The 23,415-nt window shown below is 38.3% G+C and overlaps 1 protein-coding gene across 13 annotated transcripts in view; it reads right to left on the bottom strand.

Moving 5' to 3' along the window:
- The window catches only part of SVIL (supervillin), a 199,145-nt gene that overhangs the window by 97,045 nt on the left and 78,685 nt on the right, over window positions 1-23,415 (bottom strand). For 12 of the 13 annotated variants that reach the window (XM_081300115.1, XM_081300109.1, XM_081300116.1 and 9 more), the window contains 4 exons: window positions 14,511-14,568; window positions 10,208-10,299; window positions 2,122-2,176; window positions 1,851-2,002 (listed from right to left, as the gene is read on the bottom strand). In XM_081300115.1, the coding sequence (XP_081156241.1) occupies window positions 1,851-2,002; window positions 2,122-2,129 (160 nt within the window). In that variant the 5' untranslated portion in view covers window positions 2,130-2,176; window positions 10,208-10,299; window positions 14,511-14,568. Of the gene's footprint in view, window positions 1-1,850; window positions 2,003-2,121; window positions 2,177-3,911; window positions 3,937-10,207; window positions 10,300-14,510; window positions 14,569-23,415 lie in introns of all 13 variants that reach the window. The other variant, XM_081300114.1, reaches the window with a different exon arrangement.

The raw sequence follows: 23,415 nt of genomic DNA, 5'->3' as shown, positions 1-23,415 counted from the left end.
AACTTAAACTTATATCTGCAATACATGCTTCCTTAGAAATACTGAGTGCTCATTGCTTAAAAAATTGCATCTGATCAAAAAAAGAATATATGTATTTTTCTCACCTGTTTATTAGCCATTTATGTTCTTTTTATATTCATTTATATTTATATTCTCTTCTCCTTCTAGGGAATGCCTGCCCAGTCTTATTGCCCTATACAATACTGGCAGTGTCATTATTATTGGTTCATGTAAATTTTTTATAGGAATACTAGCCCTGTGTCTTCTTCAGGAATATTTCCAAAATTACCTGGGCTACTGACAAGTCTGAGAGCTGGGGTAAAGTGTGTGAAGGTCACACAGAAACCCAGTCCTGCACTCCCCAGGTTTAGTTTTGTTTCCAGTGTACACGAGTAAGATTTTCTTTGATGTGCAGATATTATCTCTTAAGTAGTCAGGTCAAGTGACTATATACTGCTACTACTACTATCATTTATGATAACCACTATATTCAATTGTTTCTGTGCTTCAAATGTCACTTTCTATTTCACTTGAATTAAATATTTGACCATGTTTTCATGTTTCAAATTATTTTGTTTAAAACAATCACATGAGTAACTGAATCTTATTTTGGGGTTTGGACTGAAGCAGAAAGAGGAATATGTCCCCTTTTTCTCCCCTCTTGGTGAGCTCATTTCCCCAGTACTATTCTATGAAATAATTCTTTTCTCACTAATATGTGATGCTTAAATTACTATATGCTGCATAGTTTAATATTTTATGAATACTTGGATTTGCTTCTGGCTATAAAGTTTGGTATTCTGATTTATTATTGATTCTTCATGTATGTCATTAAAAAAAAACCTTAGTTCTCTATAGTTTTCTTGCTATAGAAAACCAGAAACCATAGACAAGCAAACTGGTAACATTACAATGTGAGATCAGCATTCCTCTCTGAGGGAGAAACCAGAAGACACTGGCTATAAAAAGTAGCAACGCAGGCCTCAAAGCCAGGGACTGGGGGTGGGAACATCAGCCCTGAGAGCATTGCTTTCTCCTGAGGTCAAGCTGATGTCCATAACAGTGACTCTGAATAATCAAGGAGAAGATGTCATGTTTGACACGCTGCTTAGTATATGAAATCAACATGCAGTACATTTACATACTCCAAAACAATTTTAAAAGAATGCTTTGTTGCATAAACACTTAGAGTTAAGTTTCCTCATCATTCAAGGTCCAGCTTTGCCTTCCAACTCTCCTTGCTGAAAGCAGTTGCCTCTTTTGCTGGGTACCTGGGCATCTAGTTCAAACCTACTGTGAGAACTACGAGGCACCTGTCTTATTCATTCCTTTACCAAACATAGTTCCTAAGTATTTCTGACTGCAGATCCTGTGCTGAGCACTGGCCTTTGAGGAGTCCCAGTCCGGGGGAGGGGGGGAGCGGGGGGGATGGCTGATCATCAGTTACCCTGCAATGTGCCAACGAGAGTCATTTTTTACTGCTGTGACACCTGAGGACCACATGCATGATGATTACTCTGGCTGTTTTTAATAAACACATTTAATAAAGAGTATATACAGGGGCTGGGGATGTGGCTCAAGTGGTAGCGCGCTCGCCTGGCATGCGTGCGGCCCAGGTTCGATTCTCAGCACCACATACAAACAAGGATGTTGTGTCCGCCAATAGCTAAAAAATAAATATTAAAAAAAATTCTCTCTCTTTCTCTCTCTCCTCTCACTCTCTCTTAAAAAAAAAAAAGAGTATATACATATAATGCACTTTTGTTGAATATCTCTCCGATACCAGTAGATTAAAAAAGCTATGGGTAACATGCTGAGCAGCCTGCCTGGTGATGGTCACACATGCTCACCAGTGTGGGGGCTGGCAGGGTCTGTGGCTCTCATGTATCTGGGCGTGTCTTCCTCCAGGAGGCGATGAGTCACTAATCCTGTGCAGCTCTGCAAGAGGATGGGCTGGGTTTCATTTTCAATCCCTTCCAGGCGCCTTGCAATTCTCTCTTTTCTGTGCAATATACCAAAAAAAAAAAAAAAAAAAAAGTCATAGTGAGCCCCCAAAAATCAATGCTTAGGGACAATTGAATACTGCTTTGCCACACTGCCACACTCTTCTACTTATCTTACCTTTTCATTTCTGAAAGTTCTTTCTTTGGTTCAAAGAGTTTTCTTAATTCTGCAACTAAAACAAAGAAAGTACAGTAGTTAGTGGTCAAGCATTCATTTCATTCATTCATTCAACATATGCTTTTTCAACTCCAATTTCTGTTCTTGGCTCTCATGAGCAGAGATACATGACACTGACCAAGTTCCTACTTTCTTGGAGTTTGTTTTCTAGTAGGGCAGGCAGATGCCAAATGAATAAGCACGTACACACAGCCATATTACAATCACAACACCCCCCCCCCCACATATATCCTAGGCTAAGAAATAAACTAATTCAGGCTAAAAATGTTCTCTGTCACCCAGGGGAGTCAAAGGAGGCCTCACTTGCAAGATCTCTCTAGTAAGTTTTTTTTTTTTTTTTAGCAAAATCCAAATATCTCTTACTAACTTTGATATAACTTAATAATGTATTTTCAGCTTATAGTCTGGAAAACTTTTACAAAAGTAGAGACTAGTGCTCTGAAGAGCCAGAGGGCCATTAGAAAGCTATAGTCACCAATTCATAGTCACTCCTATTTCACCTTATTATTCAATCTGTAAATATCTTAACTACATGATTGTGTTACCTAACGTGGTATACCTTGACTAAATACAGTTCAGGTCAATGCAGGACCTACACCTCCCCTTACAGACTTTTACTGGAAGGAAATGCCAGTGTTTGTTTCCAGCTATAATTTAGGTGGATGATGGATAAAATGATTACCCAATTCTTCTGGCAGCACTGGATGAACAAAAAAATGTTTTGCTGAGGCTGGGAGGTTCTCATGTGACACCAACTACAGGAATATGACTGACCTAAGATCCCAGACAATTGTTTCTTTGGAGAAATGGCCCAAGTTGGTAGAAAATAAAGGTCTTTATTTTCTCCTCCTCCTTCAATTCATAAGGGTTCATCTGAGTGGCTCTTATTGAAGACTCAGGAAAGGGTGGGAGAGAAAGAAAGGCAGAGGGACAGGGGTGGCTGGGTAGCCTGCAGCCAATGACAGAGCTAAAAGTCTGAGTCACAGGAGAAACTCAAAGGGTGGAATATGAATATGTCGAATTTAATTTTCAATTGCTTTAATTTCTGATTCTTATTATTATCCAGTGACCTTCAGATAATATCAGATGTGTCACCCACCTCCTAAAGCAGTCAGTTTTAGGAATGAGTCTAAAATCACACAAATATATATGCGACTTTTATAATGCCCTTTGTGTTCGGGAATTTATTACTTTTAAAGGACTGCCACCTAAATCTTTAGATGTATTAGCATTTGGCTTCAAAATAAAGTCTCTCTCTCTCTCTCTCTCTCTCTCTCTCTCTCTGACTTTGAAATCTCTCTGTTAGCTTCAACAGGAATCAGAGTAGATGGAGGCTGAGGTGAACTTCCTCTACAATGTTAATTGTGTTCCTATTTAGAAGACAAGGGCATAATGATCAGGGTGCATCCTGCCTCCTGCCTTGCATAAGGAAGCCAGTAATAGCTTCCCAATTAACAAATTAGCTCTGATGAGATTATGGTGATAAAACTTTAATGCTGATAGTATATATTATGAAAATATTTTCAAGGATATATATACCAGAGAATTTTAATTAATTATTTAAACCCCAAGAAGAGAATGGGGCTGTGTTTTTGATGAGACTGCTCAAGAGTTTTATTGAAACCAAATTCCAGGGTTCCTGAAAGAGATGTCTTAAATCCATGCCTCAAAATCACAACCGAGACAGACATTAGTATATTACTGCAGTCCTGAAGTATAATGAAACTTACCTTTTCTATCCCCAAATTATTTCAACTGGATAAGATAAAAAACATAAACAAAAACAGTGTCATATAACTGCCACTGGAAAAAGTTAAGACATTAACTTTTTCTAATTAGTTTCTAATTAACTCATTCTAATTAGAAACTACTGAAAATTACTATCATTTCAATAAATCTTATTTTAAAATTTTCTGTAGAAATTATCTTTTAAAAAAAGATTTCTACAGTACGTGAAAAAGTTGAGCATTAAGTTGCTACTGCTATTTTCATTTCCATATTCCAGCAGGAAGATCAACTCAATGGGAGAACACGATATCCTCTCACCCACAAAGCTCTACTTTTTCTAGTGCCATTATGATAAGAGAGTGGCTGCTCCTTTGCCACTCTTTCAAAGAATTACTTCTGCTTTCCATCCCTATGCCTATCTTTCTAAATTCTAAAGAAAACCCTTACCTAGCTAACAAGATATCAAGATTTATAGAATCCAGAACATCCAGTGACCTTCAGATAATATCAGATGTGTCACACCCCTTCTAATTCTTGACTAATACAATGTTGTGCTGTTAAATTGTAGAAAAATAACATGTTCATAACTAGCCCTAGGAAATCAAGGCCTACTGAGATTACCAGCCAAAGGAGGGGAAAAGGAGATGCCTGTCTGGAATGATGAAGACTTTGCTCAGCATGTGGCCTTACTTTCCTCAGTCCTATATACTTCCTTTCCCTCCCCATAAAATCCCTTTTTTTGTGTACTTGAGTTCCCCAAGATGGTGCTTTGAGGACAACAGCCCTGTCCATCTTCTCAGGGATAGTCCTTGAATAAATCTGATTTCCACTCTACCAACTCTCTTCTGCTGAGTATTGGCTTTTGCGCGGTGAGCAGAAGGACTTGGGTCCAATAACATTAACACCCTCTTTCAATAAGGACTGATAAGATAAAGAGGGGGCAGGCAACAGTTAAAAGGGCTGGTCATCACAGAAGCTGAACCTCAGTCTGGAGCAGTGACAGCAAAGAGAAGGATGGGGTGGATCAAGTTGTCCTCCAGGGATCTCTGTGCCCCTTTCTGACAGAACAGTCTGGCCAGTTCAGAAGGAAACATTACCATCTGGTAGCCACTGACTTCTGGGCAACAGAAGGAAAGTCTTAGGTTAGCATTTAACAGATGCACAGATGTATGCCATTAGGGTCACAGACTCAGAAGACTGGCTCCGGAATATATTATAGATCACTGTGGGGGTGCTGATGGCCTTTTATGTGAGAAATGTAAGCCCGGCATGTTGAATATCCCTGGTTCTCTCCTATTGAATGCTAAATCATCCACAGTTATGTGACACAAAAATGCCCATGTTTTCAAAGCCCTGTTGGAACTGTCTTGGATTGAGAACCATTGATTGTAGTACAAAAATTTCAGATCGGCAGCCTGATTCCCAGACTCCAATGCCACAGATTATCCAAGACAAATCCGACTGCCCATTACTGTGTTCTTCTCCATCACACACAGACTCAGACTCAAAACTATTGCTCCCAGAAGCTAGTATCCACCCATGAACATAGTGGGTGCTTGAGACAACACCTTGCAGTCTTATCTGATCATTTTACTGAGCAATGAAATGTGGCCATAAGTTAAAATAGACTTTAAATGTATTGGTGAACTTATTAATTCTTAGTTGAAATCAATAGTGAGTATTTTAGTGGGGGGAGGGGAACCCTCCAGTAAACAGATAATTACTTATCAGTCTATTCTTTCTAACAAATAAGTAAGATTTGTCTCATTCCTATAGACACGAGATTATAAGAAAGAAATTATGTGCAAGACAAAAATCATGTAAAAGAAATTATACACAAGACAAAAAAAGGATTTGAGTTTGGCTTCTTCTCTCCAAGTCCATAATTTAAAAGTAAAATTAGTAAAACAAATGTGTAATACAACTACTTTTATATGTCTTATGGGAAACCACCTTAGTTGTAAAAGAAAGAATGACATTTTATATGGATTGCTGATGTGTGTGCACTTTCTTTTTTTATTCCAAATTTTACATAAGCTCTTATGGTCCTCGTTAGGCCCTCTGGTTGAATTTCTGTATAGGTTTATTATTCTGGAGAATTGTAAAAGAGATAATAATACTAAAAGTCATGGACTGAAGTTAGCCCTGCTGTGGAAATCTATATTGTAACTCCATTGTTTCACATGTAGAGACCATTTACAGTTCTACTGAAATTATCTTCTGATAATCTTGAAGGTTTCTTTCCTTTTAAAATTTTTATATAATTTCACATAATATTTTTTCTGAATATTTGAGTAAGTTGCAGCATGATGCCTCTTTATCTATAAATTCTTCCATATATATTTCCTAAAATTAAGTAATAGTCATATAGGTGTGTGTGTGTGTGTGTGTGTGTGTGTGTATGTGTATCTTAATAGGAAAAAAATATATATATAGTATATGTGTGTGTGCACGTGCATGTATGTATGTGTTTTCTGGTAGTATTAAGGATTGAACCCAGGGGAGTTCTACTACTCAGCTACCCCTCCAGTCCGTCCGTCCGTCTATCTATCTATCTATCTATCTATCTATCTATCTATCTATCTATCTATCTATCTATATTTTCAGACAGGGTCTGTCTAAGTTGCCCAGGCTGATCTTGAACTTATGATTCTCCTACCTCAGCCTCCTGGGTCACTAGGATTATAGGCACCAGGGGCCCATCAACAATAGGAATATTTAAAAAATTAGATTCTAATAGCTTTAATTTAATTGACTGTGTGCTGTGTCATAATTACAATTCAAAACCGGTTCAGATTTAGTAACACTAAATACATCAAGCAATCCAGATGCAAACACGCATAGATGGTCAAATTTCCTTTGTAGAGAAATGTTCTATTTTGCTTTCAAATAGTTTAAGACTTCCGTGCATAGGATTTTTTTCCATTTACACCTGCTACCTTGGTCTCCTACCCATCTGAATAATTTAGAGTGGTACTTCTATGACAATATGGAGTCTATGAATTCATTCTGGAGTTATTGTTTGGAGGAGTTGGTTGGTCATTTTTCAGGTAAGGCCATTTAAGGAAAGTTGATAATGGGGCCATAATATTCTATAATGGTCTCTATCAAATATTCTTTGTAATGAGAATATATAACACCAATACTTAGGATATTTTAGTCTTCTGGGTGATTTTCTTGGGAAATATAGTTTCTTCAACTAGTTCTGAGAAACAGAAAACCTCTGGCAAAGACATTGTTGAATTCAGTTCTACACACCTGAGAACTATAGAATATTCCAAAGAAATACAAGTGGTAGGATAGTGCCAAGCACACTTCTCTACTTCTCTCTCCTCTGTCACTTGACAGCCTGGGAGCTCAGGCCAGACCAGCCACATTCTGAACACTAATCCATCTTCCCATAGGAGTAACACACTTTAATTTTCACAGTTGGAAGGCAGCCACTAATATAAAGACAAGCAGCTTGTAAAATAAGTAATTACCAATCAAGAGGAATGAGGGGAAGGAGTGACAGCTGAAAGGTATAGGGTTTCCTTTTTGAAATAATGAAAATGTTCTAAAATTGATGATGGAGATGGACCTACACCTCTGTGAAACTACTAAAAGCCAGTGAATTCTATGCCTTAAATGGACAAATTCTATGGTATGTGCATTATATGTTAATAAAGCTGTTAAAGAGAGTAATGCATTTGGTCCATCCCATAATTCCAAAATGGAAAATCTATTCTAACAATATAACCTTTACGTAGGTAAAGATTTTTAATTCCTTGATTTCTCTTTTTCGATACACACTTAAGGAAAGTCCCTGAGAGAAAAAGAAACCACCATTTTAAGACCCGGTTTCACATGAGCAAGAATCCCTCACTCAGTGAACAGAAAGAAACTTCTGCAAACTTATAAACAGACATAAAACTCTGTCTCTGAAACAAAATTTAATCAGTTCCATTTTTAACATTATATTGCTAAGAGCCAATAGATAAAATCACTAACAGATTTAAGACAGAGAAACAGAGAGATCGCTGGTAATACCAAACGTGCCTACCTCAAGTCACAGATAGCAAAGACTATGTGAAATAAGACCACAGGGAACTAAGACAAAATTCAGGGGAAGAGGGGCATGGGCAGTTTTAAGCACACTTTGAAGATTTATAGCCCTACATTAATTTAGAAACAAAAATTGTGTTAATATATAAAATCATCATCTTTGTGAAAATTATACTTTCATAATCAATTAAGATACATTCCATAATAAAATGTTAATAAGCATGTCTTTAAAGTTTTTGTTATATATGAAGTTATAATATGATGAATTTTAAGGTACCTGGCATCTTAAACCATTCCTAATTTTTTTGGTGGTGGTATTATCTATGGTGCCATTTGTCAAAAAAGAGAACTTGGGTAGATAAGGGAGAAGAGGGACCCTTTCTCCTCATGGAAAAACTTTTGTTATATAGAACTGTGCCTAATCAGTCTACTCTTCTCAGCTATTGCCAAAATCAATCTGTTCATTCTTCTACTTTGCTTCGATCATATTCACAGATTTTAAACATTTAATTTGACTCAGGTTAAATTGGGTTTCTTTGGGCTGGGGATGTGGCTCAGGCGGTAGTGCGCTCGCCTGGGATGCGTGCGGCCCGGGTTCCATCCTCAGCACCACATACCAACAAAGATGTTGTGTCTGCCGAGAACTAAATAAATAAATATTAAAAAAATTCTCTCTCTCTCTCTCTCTCTCTCTCTCTCTCTCTCTCTTTAAAAAAAAAATAAATAAATAAATTGGGTTTCTTTGTCTTTCACAAGGAATCCTAAAAATTGGAAGGGCCATTTCATTTTGCACCTGGTCCACATCCCATCCACATAGGAACCTTCCAGAGCATCTTCCCAACTCTAAACACATGGCCACATGCTTGTGCCTTACAGAGAGCTTATGAGATCATAATGTGGCTCATTTCCTTTCTGGGTATAGCAGTATCACCTTCTGTAGTTTCAGTTACTGTGGTCGATTGCAGTCTGAAAATATTAGTATTTGTCTTGGCTCTTTGAAGAGAGAGAGATGGAAACTGTATTACAAAAGTTTTAGTACAGTATCTGGTTATATTTGTAATTATAACTGTCCTATTTTATTATCAGTTATTACTGTTAATCCCTTACTGTGCTTAATTTATAAATTAAACTGTCGTACATGTGTGTATGTATAGGAAAGAACAAAGTACACATATATAGGGCTTGGTGCTATCTGCAGCTTCAGGCATCCACTGGGGCTCTTGGAAAGTATCACATACAGATAAAGAGGGACTACTGTACCATGAACTATTGCAGTTTTCTTTTTTCATGTGAAATCTTATCTACCTCCTTTTAATTCTGCACATTAGTCTTATTTCTTGGCCCCTAGGGCAAACATAGAATAAGCCTATATTTCAGTCGACAGCTTTGTTACTATTTGACAATAGCAACGTGTCCCTATTTAAGTTTTCTTCACCAGGTGAAATCCATGGAGTCTAGGCAAATCAACCACTCCGTTCCTCAGGATATATTCCAATTTGTCAGTGCACCTTTTAAACTGGATTTAGTTCCTATTAAAAGATTATTTCTTTTGATCTAATTTATTTGGGTCTTGATTTTTTCCCCCCTTTCAGAGTAGAGAAAAAAATCTGCCCTTCCATCCAACCTGGTTTTCCTAATGTAAAGGCTATGTAGTGAACTAGGGATGCGGACATTTTGTGAGCTATTACTAAATGATCATTGTACTAGTGTTGCAGTTGGTGGCAGACAGATCAAGCAATGCTTACATCATGTCAGAGACAAAACTAGAGGGGGTCAGCCTAGAGTAGGTTATATAAATTTTTACTGATTGTGCACCTTTTACAATGGAAACATCACCCACCATGTGTAAGTAATGACTTAGGGAAGAAGGATTATGATATGTTGTGCACCAGCTGTTGATCGCACAGTAGGGAGCTCTAAGATATTGAGTGTAAAGGGAAGAATCTAAGGTCAAGGGGAGAAGACCCCAGAGGGATAAGTGGATGGAGATGAATGGGGATAAGGGGGGCGTACTGCACTTGGAGAAGGTTAAAGTAAGGAGTGAAAAGAGGGAAAGTTGACTCTCCCCCTCCTCAGGAAGCCTCCAGTAAAATCTTGAGGATGCCTAAGGCTAGAAATGTGAGGATTTAAAGAAGGCACATGACTTGAAGCTCATTCTTGGATGAGGTGAGAAGTGAGAGAATCCCTCCAAAGACTTAGATCATGCTATCCTTGGGTGCCCAGACATTGGCTAGCCATTTAGAAAAAGTCTTACCTTTAGGAAGTGTAGTTAAAATTTCAGCATCGAATCTACTTTTTCGGGGAGTGAGTTTTTCTTTATTGTCAAATGAGAACTCTTTCTGAAAACTAAAAGTCATTCGATTAATAAAGTGTTGAAAGACCATTTAAATCAATATATAGGTTATTATGTGAAAAAAAAATGCAGAACATAAAGAATCATGCTGTTGTCACACATAGTGAAAAATGTGTTCTTTTGGAGGGCGTTTTAGTAAACTTTTAAAATTTGTACTTTTTTTTTTCAGCGCTGAAAAACCAGCCTCACACATGCTAGTTATGTGCTCTACCATTGAATTATTTTGTTGTAGTAATGCGAAACTGTCTAATATACCCTCTATCTCTTCCTATTTGTCTCTATAGGGGTACATTTCCATACAGCCCTAAGAAAATTCTGAGTAAGTTGCTGGGCATGCTGTCTAAGAGGGACACTTGAACAATCTATCCTTTATGTACAAATTAAATTGGAAGGGATTTCATTTTAATGCATGGTGCACCATCAAACCTTTGTAGAACCAAACCCATCAGAAATTTACCTCATGTAAATGCAGAAAACTTATAATAAAAATTTGGACTCACATATTTAATAAAATATTGAAAATAATTAAGCTTTATAAACCATGTACTAGATTAGCTTAAAGACAATTTGCCTAATCAGAACTAATATCAATGAGCTGGTATAGTGGCAAGACACCTGTAATCCCAGCTCTACTCAGGAGGCTAAGGCAGGAAGATTGCAAGTTTCAGGCCAGCCTGAGCAACTTAGTAAGATACCCTGTCTCAAAATAAAATTTTACAAGGGCTAGTTCAGTGGTAGAGTGATAGCCTAGCACATGCAAGGACCTGGGCGGAATCCCCAGTACTGGGGGAAAAAAAAATAACCTCAATGTCTAAACAGTGAATTGTAAGGCAGAGATGATTATTTTCAGTGTTATATGCAGGTGTGTGATTTAATATATTCCTAAAAAAATTAAATAACTGCAGAAATGTATCCTACTTAAGTAGCATACCATTTTAATTGAGTATTTAGTTGCTAATTTAAATATTTTGATAGGCTGTGTGTGTGTGTGTGTGTGTGTGTGTGTGTGTGTGTGTGGTGCTGAGGATCAAACCCAGAACTTCATGCTATGCACATGCTGTACCACTGAGCTATATCCCTAGTCTTAAAAAAGATCAGTAAATATCTATTAAATGAATGAATGACTGCTATAAAATACTTTAGCTATATACTATAATTTTTCATAAAGTATCTATATAATTTATATACATTGATGTGATAACCAGGGACAAAAATCATCACAATTATTGAGAATAATATATTCAGCAACATCAGTTATTTTTTTCCTTCCTTCCTTCCTTCTCCCCTCCCCCCTCTCCTCCTCTCCCTTCCTTTCCCCTTCCCTTCCCTCCCCTCCCCCTTCTTTCCCCTTCCCTTCTCTCCCTTCCTCTCCCCTTCCCTTCCCCCCCACTTCCTTTCTGTCCTTCTCTCAACTTCAGAATAGTATATGATTGGAAAAACTTCTCTCCTTACCACCTTTTTTTTTTTCCACCTTGTACCTAGGCATGAAATATTAGTATATTAGCATACATTTATAAATCTCTTTCTAAAAGCTACAGCTCAACATATATAAGCTGGAACCCATGTGGCTGCCTTACTCTGCTCCTGTTCCAGGTGCCTCCCTCCCCGATTCCTGCCACATGCCTGATAACTTCACAGGAAGCAGATGGGCAGAGAGGAAGAACAAACAGACCCAGAGGGAACCTGGGGCTTGGGCTCAGGGCTCAAGGGAATTGAGAAAGCTGTGGTAAATGCAAGACCTTTTAAATCAGCATGAGAAACCAGGTTCTTAAAAAAAAACATCGGTATCTCTTCCCTGGACTTTCACCAGCAGTGAAAATACTGTTGGGATGTCCTAATATGGCTGATAAAACACATACCACAAAGAGCCCTTACACCAGCCTCTTCTCTTTCCTGAGTTGTCAGAAGTGCCAAAGCACAGCTCCCAAGATGGGGAACTCCACAGCCTGAGCTTGGATGCCAGATCTTGTTCGTCCTCTTTTCATCCCTGGGACAAGGGGACCCTGGAGAGACAACCTCTGCAGGCCATGGTGTGCTTGCTCCTCAACCAAAAGTGTCCTGAGCCTGTACATCAGTATGAAAGCATCTCTCCATTTCTAACTGAAGTACACGATGGCCTTAATTTTTGCGATTATAGAATTCGAATGTTCTAATATTAAGAAACATTGCATTTTTATGCAATTATCTTCTCTGAAATAGTGCCCATTCCTGTGACTCATTTTGTCATTCCTGTACCTTCCTTCCTTGACTTCAGTCAGTGCAGAGGACCTTGCCTTCTGCTTCCATGATACATTTTTTTAAACATGTCCCATTAACCTACTTACATGCCCAGCAGCAGTAATAAGGGCAGATTTTATTAAAAGGAGAGAAGGATGCGGCGCTGCTATCCTCAAACACTCTCCAGCACCCTCACTGTCACAAGGCTCCCTTACAGTCTGTTTGCTCTGCTACACAATTGTAAATTACAAGATAAGGGAGGTGCAAGCCCACTACCTCATCTATCTCATCTCTCTAGCTGGTGTCTACTGGACCAGCGGGTAGGCTCTTAGACCTCTAGCACATTTTGTCCTTAGTCCCATGCCGAGTAAGCCAGAGATTTTCATAGGTATCCATAAAATAATGGCCATGATTTTACAACTGCTGTATCCCTTTGAATTGCTATCCACACTGACTTTTGTATTTCATGCTTTTCCTGTCTTTGAATAAGTGATGCTTTCCTGATTCCTTTTCCTTTTCTTTCTTTTTTTTTAGTCATTTATTATATCTATTCCAATTAGGCCAAAATGCTGAGACGTATTGGGAAATGAGCCACAAGTTCTATTAAAAACATGCCAAAGATGCTGAACAGGGGTAGGTCAAGTACTCTATTAGTGATTTCATCAGTCAGTCGATGAGATGACCTTACTAATGACCCTGAATCATTATTGCTCTAATTTATCTTATATTTAGAAGTATATGAAATACACCAAGGATTTGTCCTATCTAGAGTGTTTGTAAAATCAACTCTCCAATTTTCGAATGCAGAGTTAGGCTCTGCCTGATGAAAACAGGAGTCTGACAACTATTTTTTCTGATGCTAAGAAAATGCAAGTCCTTTCTAGTAAAGTAACAATGTCACAACACATTACGGACAAGAGCATTGGAGTGAAATGAAGGGTGGATCAGGAGTTGGGTTCTTCTAGCACAATGAAGTATAAGTCAGGATCCCTGCCTGAGTGTGTAGGGACGGAACAATGACTTGGTGCCTCTACTTGAGAATACCAGATGGTATTAGTGACAATGTTTTATGATGGAACACCTGCGTTCGAGCCACTTATCTGGCATGCACTTTCATTTTTACATTATCTTACATCAATGATGATGGGCCATGGAGTCTTAGCACCTTAGGTAAATCAAATCAGCACCCATAATATCCTGCAGCCAAGAGAAATGGAAGTGCAGACAGGCTGAGAGAGATGCTAACACCAGGCAATGAGAACTCCTCATGGACAGAGGAGTGGGTGCAGACAGGGAGGGAGGGAGGGAAAGAAGAAGGGGTGGGTGGAAGGAAGGAATGGTGGGCAGGAAAGAGAGGGGGAGGGACAAGGTTAAGCTCCCTTACTTGATGGACAGACTATAAAGGGATAAACCAAGCTTGGAGGTAGATGTGCGAAAGAAAAAAGAAAACAGCTGTATAAGTTTGCAACTAGTTATAAGCCACACATTCAATTCCCTAAACAGTTATCATAAGTAGCATTAAATCCAAAAAGATTTAAATCTCTGCTGCCCAAGTATACTGTTAAGTCAGTTTGCTTGTGTTCTCTCTCTCTTTCTCTGTATGTGTCTATAGAGTGTGTGAGTGTGTGTGTGTGTGTGTGTGTGTGTATCCTCCCCCCATCCCCGGCTGTGATGCTGGCAGTTGAACCCAGGTCTTTGCACATGCTAGGAATCTGCTAAAGCTTTGAGTTATATCCCTTGCTCCATATATTTTAATGAATAGAACTCTGGGGAGAAAACATATTGCCAAACACATAAAAGACTTAGGAATTTAAGAGACTATGAGTTTGGGGTATAGCTCAGTGGCAGAGTGTGTGCTTAGCGCACAGAAGGCTCTAGGTTTGATCCCCAGCACACAATTTTAAAAAAAGGAGGACTTTTAGAGAATCATTTAAAAGCTATTATGAATCTCCAAACTTTAAGATTCCTTGAACAAAGGCTAAATTACCTTGGAACTTTTCTTTGATGTGGGAATCCCACGAAGTTTAAGTTTTTCTTGTTGAAATCTAAGGGAAAAGAAACAATGTAACATTGAAAGAGTTACACAGTAAGTTAAAAATTTCCATTCGAAAACATCTTTCAAACTCCCTTTGACTATATAATTTAAGAAAAAAGAAAACCACTAGACAGACAAGAAATACAAAAATTAAAAAGAATAAAATTCCACATATAATTCTTACATAGACAAATCTAATTTTTTTTCTTCTACTGAAAAGTAACTGATACACTTCATGAGTTAAAATATTCGGACACAGTTCAATACTATTATTTAATTTTTTATGACAATAAGAATAACTTGAAGCAATTAAATACCAAATGATATAGCTATCTATTCCAGAAAACAAAAAGGAGAAAAATTGAACAGTTTTAGTGAAGGTAATCACAAATGTTGAAAGTAATCTCCCTGAGAAATTTGAGATGTCTTTAAAGAATGGGAGATTTTGGGGACTAAAGAGCAAGAGAAACCCCAGTTGTATTATTTTTGCTTTCACTAGAATCTGCCAGTAATGACACATCAAAATAACCACTGGCTTACTTCTTAAGATAAGATACCTATTATGTAAAGACAGCTGGTAACAATTCCATACAGGAAAAACACACATCCCTGGTGAATGGGTTAGTCAAAGCCAGGCATAGACAAAATTTATAACCAGTTTAATAGCAAGTAATCTGTTTTATAGTTTTTGGCTAAGTAACTATTTGTCCACCCAGAAAGCCACAAGTAGACCACTTACAGAAACCGCTTCCCCTAAGGAAGCACCTTTTACTATTTAATATTTAGGAGCAGAAGCCTGAGAAAAAAGTGTACAAAACACACCAGATGCTGACACTTCATTATCCATCCAAATACATTCTTAATCCCAGAATCTGGAAATCCTGGCCAACTAGAGAACACAATAAAATGAAAGCTGAATGCCAACTAAACATCCAGATTTTTCTTGTAAATAAATACACATGCATTTCGTTAGTTATTTAAAGGAGAATTCGGTTCAAAAAGCCATCAAAGATTGTAGAAGAAAATTCCTGAATCTGAGGTCTGAAGTGTTTCAGTCACTTCTTAATAGTGCATTTGTGCTGTCAATACTTCTGATATATAGTGGCTAAATTTCAGATCTAGCATTCAAAAGAACCTCAGCAGCTCATATTTGTTCAAAGAGCACATTGAGTCTGTGATATCACTTTAACAACTAAATTAAAAGCAAGTATCTTCCTCTGGGCTGGAAAGACAATGTTTTGTTTCAAACTGTCTCATATGAAGAGTTAATACAAAGAGACTCACTCACCACTGCCTACTGGAAATAATTTAGTACATACAGCATTTGGTTTAGAAAAATATTTTAGCTAAAGCGCAGCACATCCAGGATTTGATCCAAAGTCTGGGCATTCCAATTTAATTTGCAATTTTTCCTATCTAAAGGCTTTAGTGGCTTAGCAATGTCTTTAACTTATTAACAGAAAAAAATGTACATTTTCAACAATTACAAGATAAGCTCATTTATAATTTCAATTAGATATTTAAAGCATCCTTTGAGAAAACTGTATAACAAACCCCACACAGGAGAATACAGGGTAAAAATGTAGGATTCCAAGAGATATGTTACAAAACGAATACATGAGTGCATTCGCTATTTCTTTTGCCTTACCTTGTTTCTCAAATTTGTAAGTTCCCAAGCTGGAAAACCCTGGACTTCTGAACATGGTTGCCCACAGAAGGTTTGGTAACAAAGCCTGCTCTAGGACAGATTCTCAACCAGCCACGGCCTTGGGCTGGTCTAAGCAAAACTGGGTTGAGATTGTTCCCAGTGCAGGGCTAGAGCGACCAGGCACTTGTGTGTCCTTGAGCGTATGGTAAACTCAAAGCAAAAGGCTGCAGGCTGGAACAAATCAAACCCCTTAATCAGATTACAAGCAGCAATGAGGCCTGGAGATGCCGAAACAGACTGGGTTCCAAGTGATGGGACATTTATGATATTGCCACTGCAAAGCCGTGGCTGAAACGCAGCGCATGCTTTGGTTGTATAGACAATGTTGCAACCTAACCATCATGGGGCAGTTCCAAACAACTCCTCCTTTCTTTAAAAACAAACAAACAAACAAATAATCATAGTAGAAGGAATCAAACAAACATACTAGAAGGATCTCGATGTACTGGGAACAAGGGAAGCCTCCTAAGCCTCCCCCCCACCCCCAGGCTTCACCAAGTTTGGCTTTGACTAAGTTAAATGAAGTATTTTATCTAACAGGGAGCCAAAAATTCATACTTAAGAGTTAAGACTTATGAACAGCACATGAGTGGAACTGTGGGAAAATAAAAGGGCAGATATTACTAGAGGTTCAAAAATTTTAATTTGAGACAGAAGGTGTTAAGCTTTACCAATAAGACTGTTCCCTGTTTATTTTTAACCGCAGTGTGTCGCTGGTGGGCTTAAGCAGTGAATGCAATTCAAGGAACAATTTACAATAATTAGAGACTGAACATTTCACAGCTAAAAGAGGCATCAAAGAGAACCAAGGGAAATGGGCTCAATTACAAAAGGAAATAGAGCTAGAGCAATAACTTGCTTCTGGGGAGACAACTGGTTAGTGACGGGGTCAAGGGATCTTGTGGATGTAGATGATGATCATGATTCATTCACCCCAGGCCCACCCAGAGGCAGGAACCCTGAGCTTGTCTTTCATCCTCAACACTGTACCTGGCACATAGTAGGTCTACAATAAATGCTGGCTGAATGACCATATGAAATCATGGAGTAATGTTTTTTTGAAAGCCGGAGATCACATTCTGAAAGAGCTTTGTGGATTTTATATTCTACATTTAAGCCAGACTGAGTTCTAAAATATAAACCCACTGAAGTTGCAAATGGATTAGACACCAAATTAAGGTGCATAAACATAAAATACCTCAACACTGGTTATCAGTGGCAGCATTTGGCATTTTCTCTATACTTCTTATTACCTCTTAGAAAACTAAAAGGAAATACAGCAAATAAGGCAGCTAAGAAAACTCTGCAAGAATAATTAGGTCATGTGGATAACTGTGGGGGAAACTTCATTGTAAAGTTACAGGTAACTAGGAACAAAAAGGGAAAAGGAGGTGTTAGAAGAAGAGAGCAGGGAGAAAATAGTGGAAGTGGTGATTCTGGATAGATGAACTTAAACAATATCTAAAATAATCTTTTACAAGGAACTTAATTTATAGAACATAGTCTCACTTGTTCTTTACTATTTAGTTTCCAGAAAACCACCCTTGTAAGTAGACTATTCAATTTTCATTATCCTAAAAGACTCTAAATATCTCATTTGAAGTATTATTAAGGAATGAGTCTATTCTAATTTTTTAAAATACGCTTCAAATACACAAGATAAAGAATTTGAATATTCTCTTTAAGTTGGCAATAGAATCTTATTTCACCTCCCAATTATCATACAGAGCAAACTGATTTAAATACTGCTTCACTGTTCAAAGAAAAAAAATCAGAAAATTCTTCATGAAAATAGGAACATAAAATTTAATCTACTATTTAAATATTTCATCCACTGGAAACCAAATAATACTGTGAGGAAACCAACATTTGACATCAATAGAAAGTACCCATGAGAACCAGATTTGGTGGTGAATGCTGGTAATCTCAGTGACTTGGGAGGCTGAAGCAGGAGGGTAGAAAGGTCAAAGTCAGCCTCACAACTTAGTGAGACCCTGTCTCAAAATAACAATAAGAAGGACTAGGATGCAACTCAGAGGTAAATGCAACCCTGGTCACCTGGTCATTTTGCAAAATGTTAGATGACTCACTCAAGGTCATATAATATATGGTATGGCAATGTCAATCTATAAATCCACATCCTTTGACTCTCCCCAGAATAATTCCTATATTCTTGATCAGTCCAAACACAAAATAATAGGGGCCATTTCTGTAAACTGGTCCTGAATTGAGATCAGGGTCTTGTAGCCTCATAGCCCCTGCTGGCTTAACTGGTAAAGGGCCAGGCTGATCCCAGCAGGAGTGGTCAGGTCAGCCGTTGGCTGTTTTTCACAAACCTCATGTAATTTCTAGGTCCAGTTTAGGTCTCATACATGTTCCTCAAAACTAGAACTGAACCCAGTCTTGAGTAACTGAGGCAGACACAAAACAGCAACCTGGATGGAAAGCATAAAAAATGTGCAACTGAGTCCTCTATGATTCCTCCTGCTCTCCCTGTGCTTCCATCTTATTGGAGAAGGGCAGGCGGATGTTAAATGTAGGAAATGATGATTTGGTAATTCTACCATAAATGAACATGAGGATGTTTACCATGAATTTGCGTATGTATGTATAAAACTGGAATCAGTGGGCAAACGGGAACATATTTAAAGATGGGTAAGTAGAATGCAAAGAAAATCAAGTCTGACACTCAATTAGTAATTTAGAAAATGTTTAATATTATGCTATCCCAGGGATATACACATATACCTGCTCTGAAAGACAGTAAATTGATGCAAATATTTCACAACTCAGATAACTGTGTATCCCCGCCATTTCTCAAAGTATCCAAATAAACAAGATTTACTTCTATAATCACCAAAACAAGCACAAATAAAAAAGAAGGCAATTTGACCTCTTAATTTCCCCAAGGTTTGGAACTAGGCTAAACATCCAGCAGAAATTCAAGGGTGAAAGAAATTGTGCTTATGGACCTATGCACCTAGCAACCTGCCCATTTCTTCTATGCTCATCCATGTTCTTGGCTACTGATTAAGGAGTTGACCCAGACAATCCCCAAAACCCATGGTAACACAGAACACAGCGTTTCTCAACTCAACCCATGCAGGTCATGATCCTAAAGAAGTACATAGATAACGCTCCTTGCCTACCAACACTGAATTTACCCGGTAATGCCTTTTACACATTTCTTTCTCTCCTGATACTTCTCTGTTACCAAATCTTTCCTGTTCAAAAACGTTCTCTGTCTCCTACCTACAGGATTATAGAAACTTGAGGAGCAACCTGAGACACTTCTGGGTGCATTTCTAGTCCAGTGCAAGACTCAGAACAAATAATAAATATTGGCTGGGAAGAAGATTACCTCTACCTAGGGCAGAGGGATGGGAGGGAAAGGGAAGGAGAAAGGGAATTGCATGGATGGTGGAAGGAGACCCTCATTGTTATACAAAATACATGTATGAAGATGTGAGAAAAAAAAAAAGAATAGCGTTACCCTAGATTAGGTAGAGAGAAGTGATGGGAGGGGAGGGGAGGGGTTGGGGAGATAAGAAGGATAGTAGAATGAAACAGACATTATTATTACTGTGTGTATATATGTGAATGCATGACCAATGTGATTCTGCAACCTGTATACTCAGAAAAATGAGATATTATATCCCATCTGATTCAAATAAATGATATGTCAAGATCATTGTACTGTCATGTGTAACTAATTAAAACAAATAAAAAAGAAAAAAATAAATATTGGCTGAACCAATCAATCAAGCAGGACAAGCAATGACACGAATTTTGCTCTTTACCTCATTCTTGACCAATTCTATTTCCTAAATAGGTGGCATAAAAGGGAAGTATCATTACTTCTTTTGTTTGGATGTGAAGTGTTCCTCGAAGACTTGTAAACTTGTCCTGAATTGAGGTCAAGGGTCTTGTAGACTCATGTGTTGAAGGCTTGGTCCCTAATGCAGTGATGTTCTGAGATGGGACTTCTGGAAAGTGACTAGATCAGGAGGGCTCTGACCTCATCAATGAATTAAGCCACTGAGGGACTCAGAAGTTGAACAGATTATTGGGAAATGGTGGAAAGTGTAGGAGTTGGGACCTAGTAGAAGGGAGTGAATCCTTAGGGATGAGACCCCTCAAGTACTATATCTGTGCCCTTTACTATATCTTGTCCCTGGCTCCTTCCTGTTTATTTCTCCCTCTCCCTCTCTGTTTCTTGGCTGCCATGAGCTGAGCAGCTTTTCTCTGTCATGTCCTTCCAGCAAGATATTCTGCCTCATACCTCAGGCCCAGAACAAAGGGGCCAGCCAACCATAGACTGAAACAGTGAACCAGATTCAATCTTCCCTCCTCTACGTTGTTTATGTCAGGTATTTTGGTAACAGTGATGAAAAGCTAATACACTACTCTTTGCTCAACTTGCAACTCCTAATGAAATCTCGTCTTTCCTACAACGTGAAGTGATGCTGTAGAGCATAAATATTTGTGTCCAGGGAGAAATAAGAAGACGATATTGGAGATTCACTGGGGACATCATGTATTGGTTAAAACAGGGAAGATGATTCCTGAGGTCCAACTATTGACAATGTCAGTATGAGTCTAGGTAGGAAGGATCAGCTCCCCAAAAGCCAAGGTCAAAAGATAAAAGTGTCAGATGACAAAGGATAGTGGTATTAAACCCACAGGGACTGTGCAGCAGAGTTCACTGCTGTGGCTCAGGTTACAGGGAGGCCATCTGAGGAGCCAGTCCCCTGTCAGGTGTCATGCTGAGGACACTCCAACACCCTGCAACACAAGTGACAGCTGTCCTCTGGGGTCGTCCTCTTGGAGGAGAAAATGGAAATAACCAATGACAAGGGAAATTACCGAGCACCACAACTGATAACTGGATATTTTCTACTATAGCTGGTGTGACAAGGTAAAGCACAGGACCTGTGCCTTTTACTCCTTCATCACCATACTGAGTCCTGGGGGGACTGAACTCATTGGGTCCTCTCCAAACCTGCTAGGGAGATCCTATTACCACCCCCATTTGCATATGAGAAAAGCAAGACAGCATGCAATCTAGGATAAATAGTGAAGCCTGAATAGACAACTCTAAAGGCAAAATCCGCATTCCCTGGCCAACCAAAATAACATCAGAGAAGTAAGTAGGCAGGTAAGGTAAGAAGGTAGCAGAATACAACAATTACTAATAGGGCATTATGTAAAATTGTGGATGTGTAACCGACGTGATTCTGCAATCTGCATTTGGGGTAAAATTGGGGGTTCATAACCCACTTCAATCTAATGTATGAAATATGATATGTCAAGAGCTTTGTACTGTTGTGAACAACCAATAAAAAAGAATAAAAAAAAAAAAGAATTAAGTCAGAGAATGTGCGGAACACTCTGATACTGGAGCATATCTAGCCATCTACACATGGAACTCCTTGTTGGGAAGTGATTCAGACATGGGTCTCGCTCCTCCCAAGGCCCCTGTGGTGCCATCCTTACTGAGTTCTCCTGAATAAATATGGAAGTTCCCCCCACCCATCCATGGGAGAGTCAGCTGAAATATAAATAGGTAACATAGTACAGGGTGAAAAATTTCACCAATAGTTGTCTGCAGACAAACTGTTGTGAGTTACTGGTACATTTTTTTAAATTAAGTGCCACGGAAATCATTTTAATGAAATCACCTATAAGGTACTACAGATGACAGCTGGACTGAAATTCCAAAGTTAAAGATGTATTTTTATAGCCTACTAAAAGAGTATTCTGCATGCCAGAAACAGCTTTAAATGGTCTTCTCGTTTTCTTTGGTGGATTTTATTTATGTGCATAGACCCTTAATCTGAGGCAGAACTGCCTGACATGAGGTAATCCCATGAGTGGGAAGCCCATTCAGTCCTGTTCATTTCCCCTTTATCACATACTGGTTATTAATACATTCCAGACTCCTTATTTTAGTTCAATTCTCCTCCTGTGTGTGCTGCAAAATGCTCTGTGAATTCTGGTTAGTAGTCATATTTTGGACAAGTCTGCAAATAAAATTTTGCGTTACATCACTACATAAGGTAATTTAAAACAGGCCACATATGTGGAGATGAAAGGGCAAAAGTACTTTCAACAATCAGATATATTACAACTCACAGCTATTTCTTTATCAGATGTGTTGAAAGGAAACCATGCCAGCTTTTCTATACTTAAGAATTCTTTTTTTGAAAGGAAGGCTTATTGCAATCTCCTCAAAGACTTATTAATGTCTCTAAAATAAATGTTCAAATAAGTAATGCTTGCATTTATAGTGAAAGTGATCTCAAATTATTTTGATTTCTGGCTGATTTTGAATGTATGGAAAATGATTCTTGGGAAGAAAAATATAGGTACTACAGCAAATGATTTTCAGAGCAAGAATACAAAACAAAGGTCAGTTCCATGTTTAAAGTGTACACTGAGGGCTGGGGATGAAACTAGGTGTATAGGTACTTTCCTAGTGTGCACAAGTCCCTAGGTTTGATCTCCAGCATCACAAAAATTAGTAAGTAAATAAATAAATAGTACACTGAAATATGCAAACAATGGAATATTATTTAGCCTCAAAAAGGAATGACATTCTGACACATGCTACAACATAAATGAATCTGAAGATATTAGGCTAAGTGAAATAAATATTATATGATTCCACTTACATGACATTCTCAGAGTAATCAAAATCATACATTCAGAAATAGAATGGTGGTGGCCAGGTGGAGAGGAGGGACCAAGGAGTTGTTGTTTAAGGGGGACAGAGTTCAGTTAGGGATGATGAAAACATTCTGTAGACAGATGGCGCTTATCACTGTACTACGTGAAATGGCCTTAATACCACTTATAAATGATTAAGATGGTAGATTTTATGTTATGTGTATTTTATCACAATAGAAAAAGTACACTGAAGGCAAATCACAAGCTGACACAAAAAGCAGGTTCCTGCTGAGAATCCAGAGGACACTCTGGTGAGTGACACTGGACCAAATATGGAGACCAATGGGCACGGGGCTAGCCCACTACTCCTGTAAGGTTAGGGAGATACCAAGATTGTGACCTATGCATAGCACCAACCCACAAAAGTTTCTTAAACAATGACCTGATGAATAAATCCCAGATGTTAAACTGTATAAAATC

Source organism: Spermophilus citellus (genome assembly GCF_964194105.1).
Source record: "Spermophilus citellus genome assembly, chromosome: 6".
NCBI classification, from domain to species: domain Eukaryota; kingdom Metazoa; phylum Chordata; class Mammalia; order Rodentia; family Sciuridae; genus Spermophilus; species Spermophilus citellus.
The sequence above is the reverse complement of the archived record's forward strand: the minus strand, read 5'-3'. Positions and strand labels throughout refer to the sequence as shown.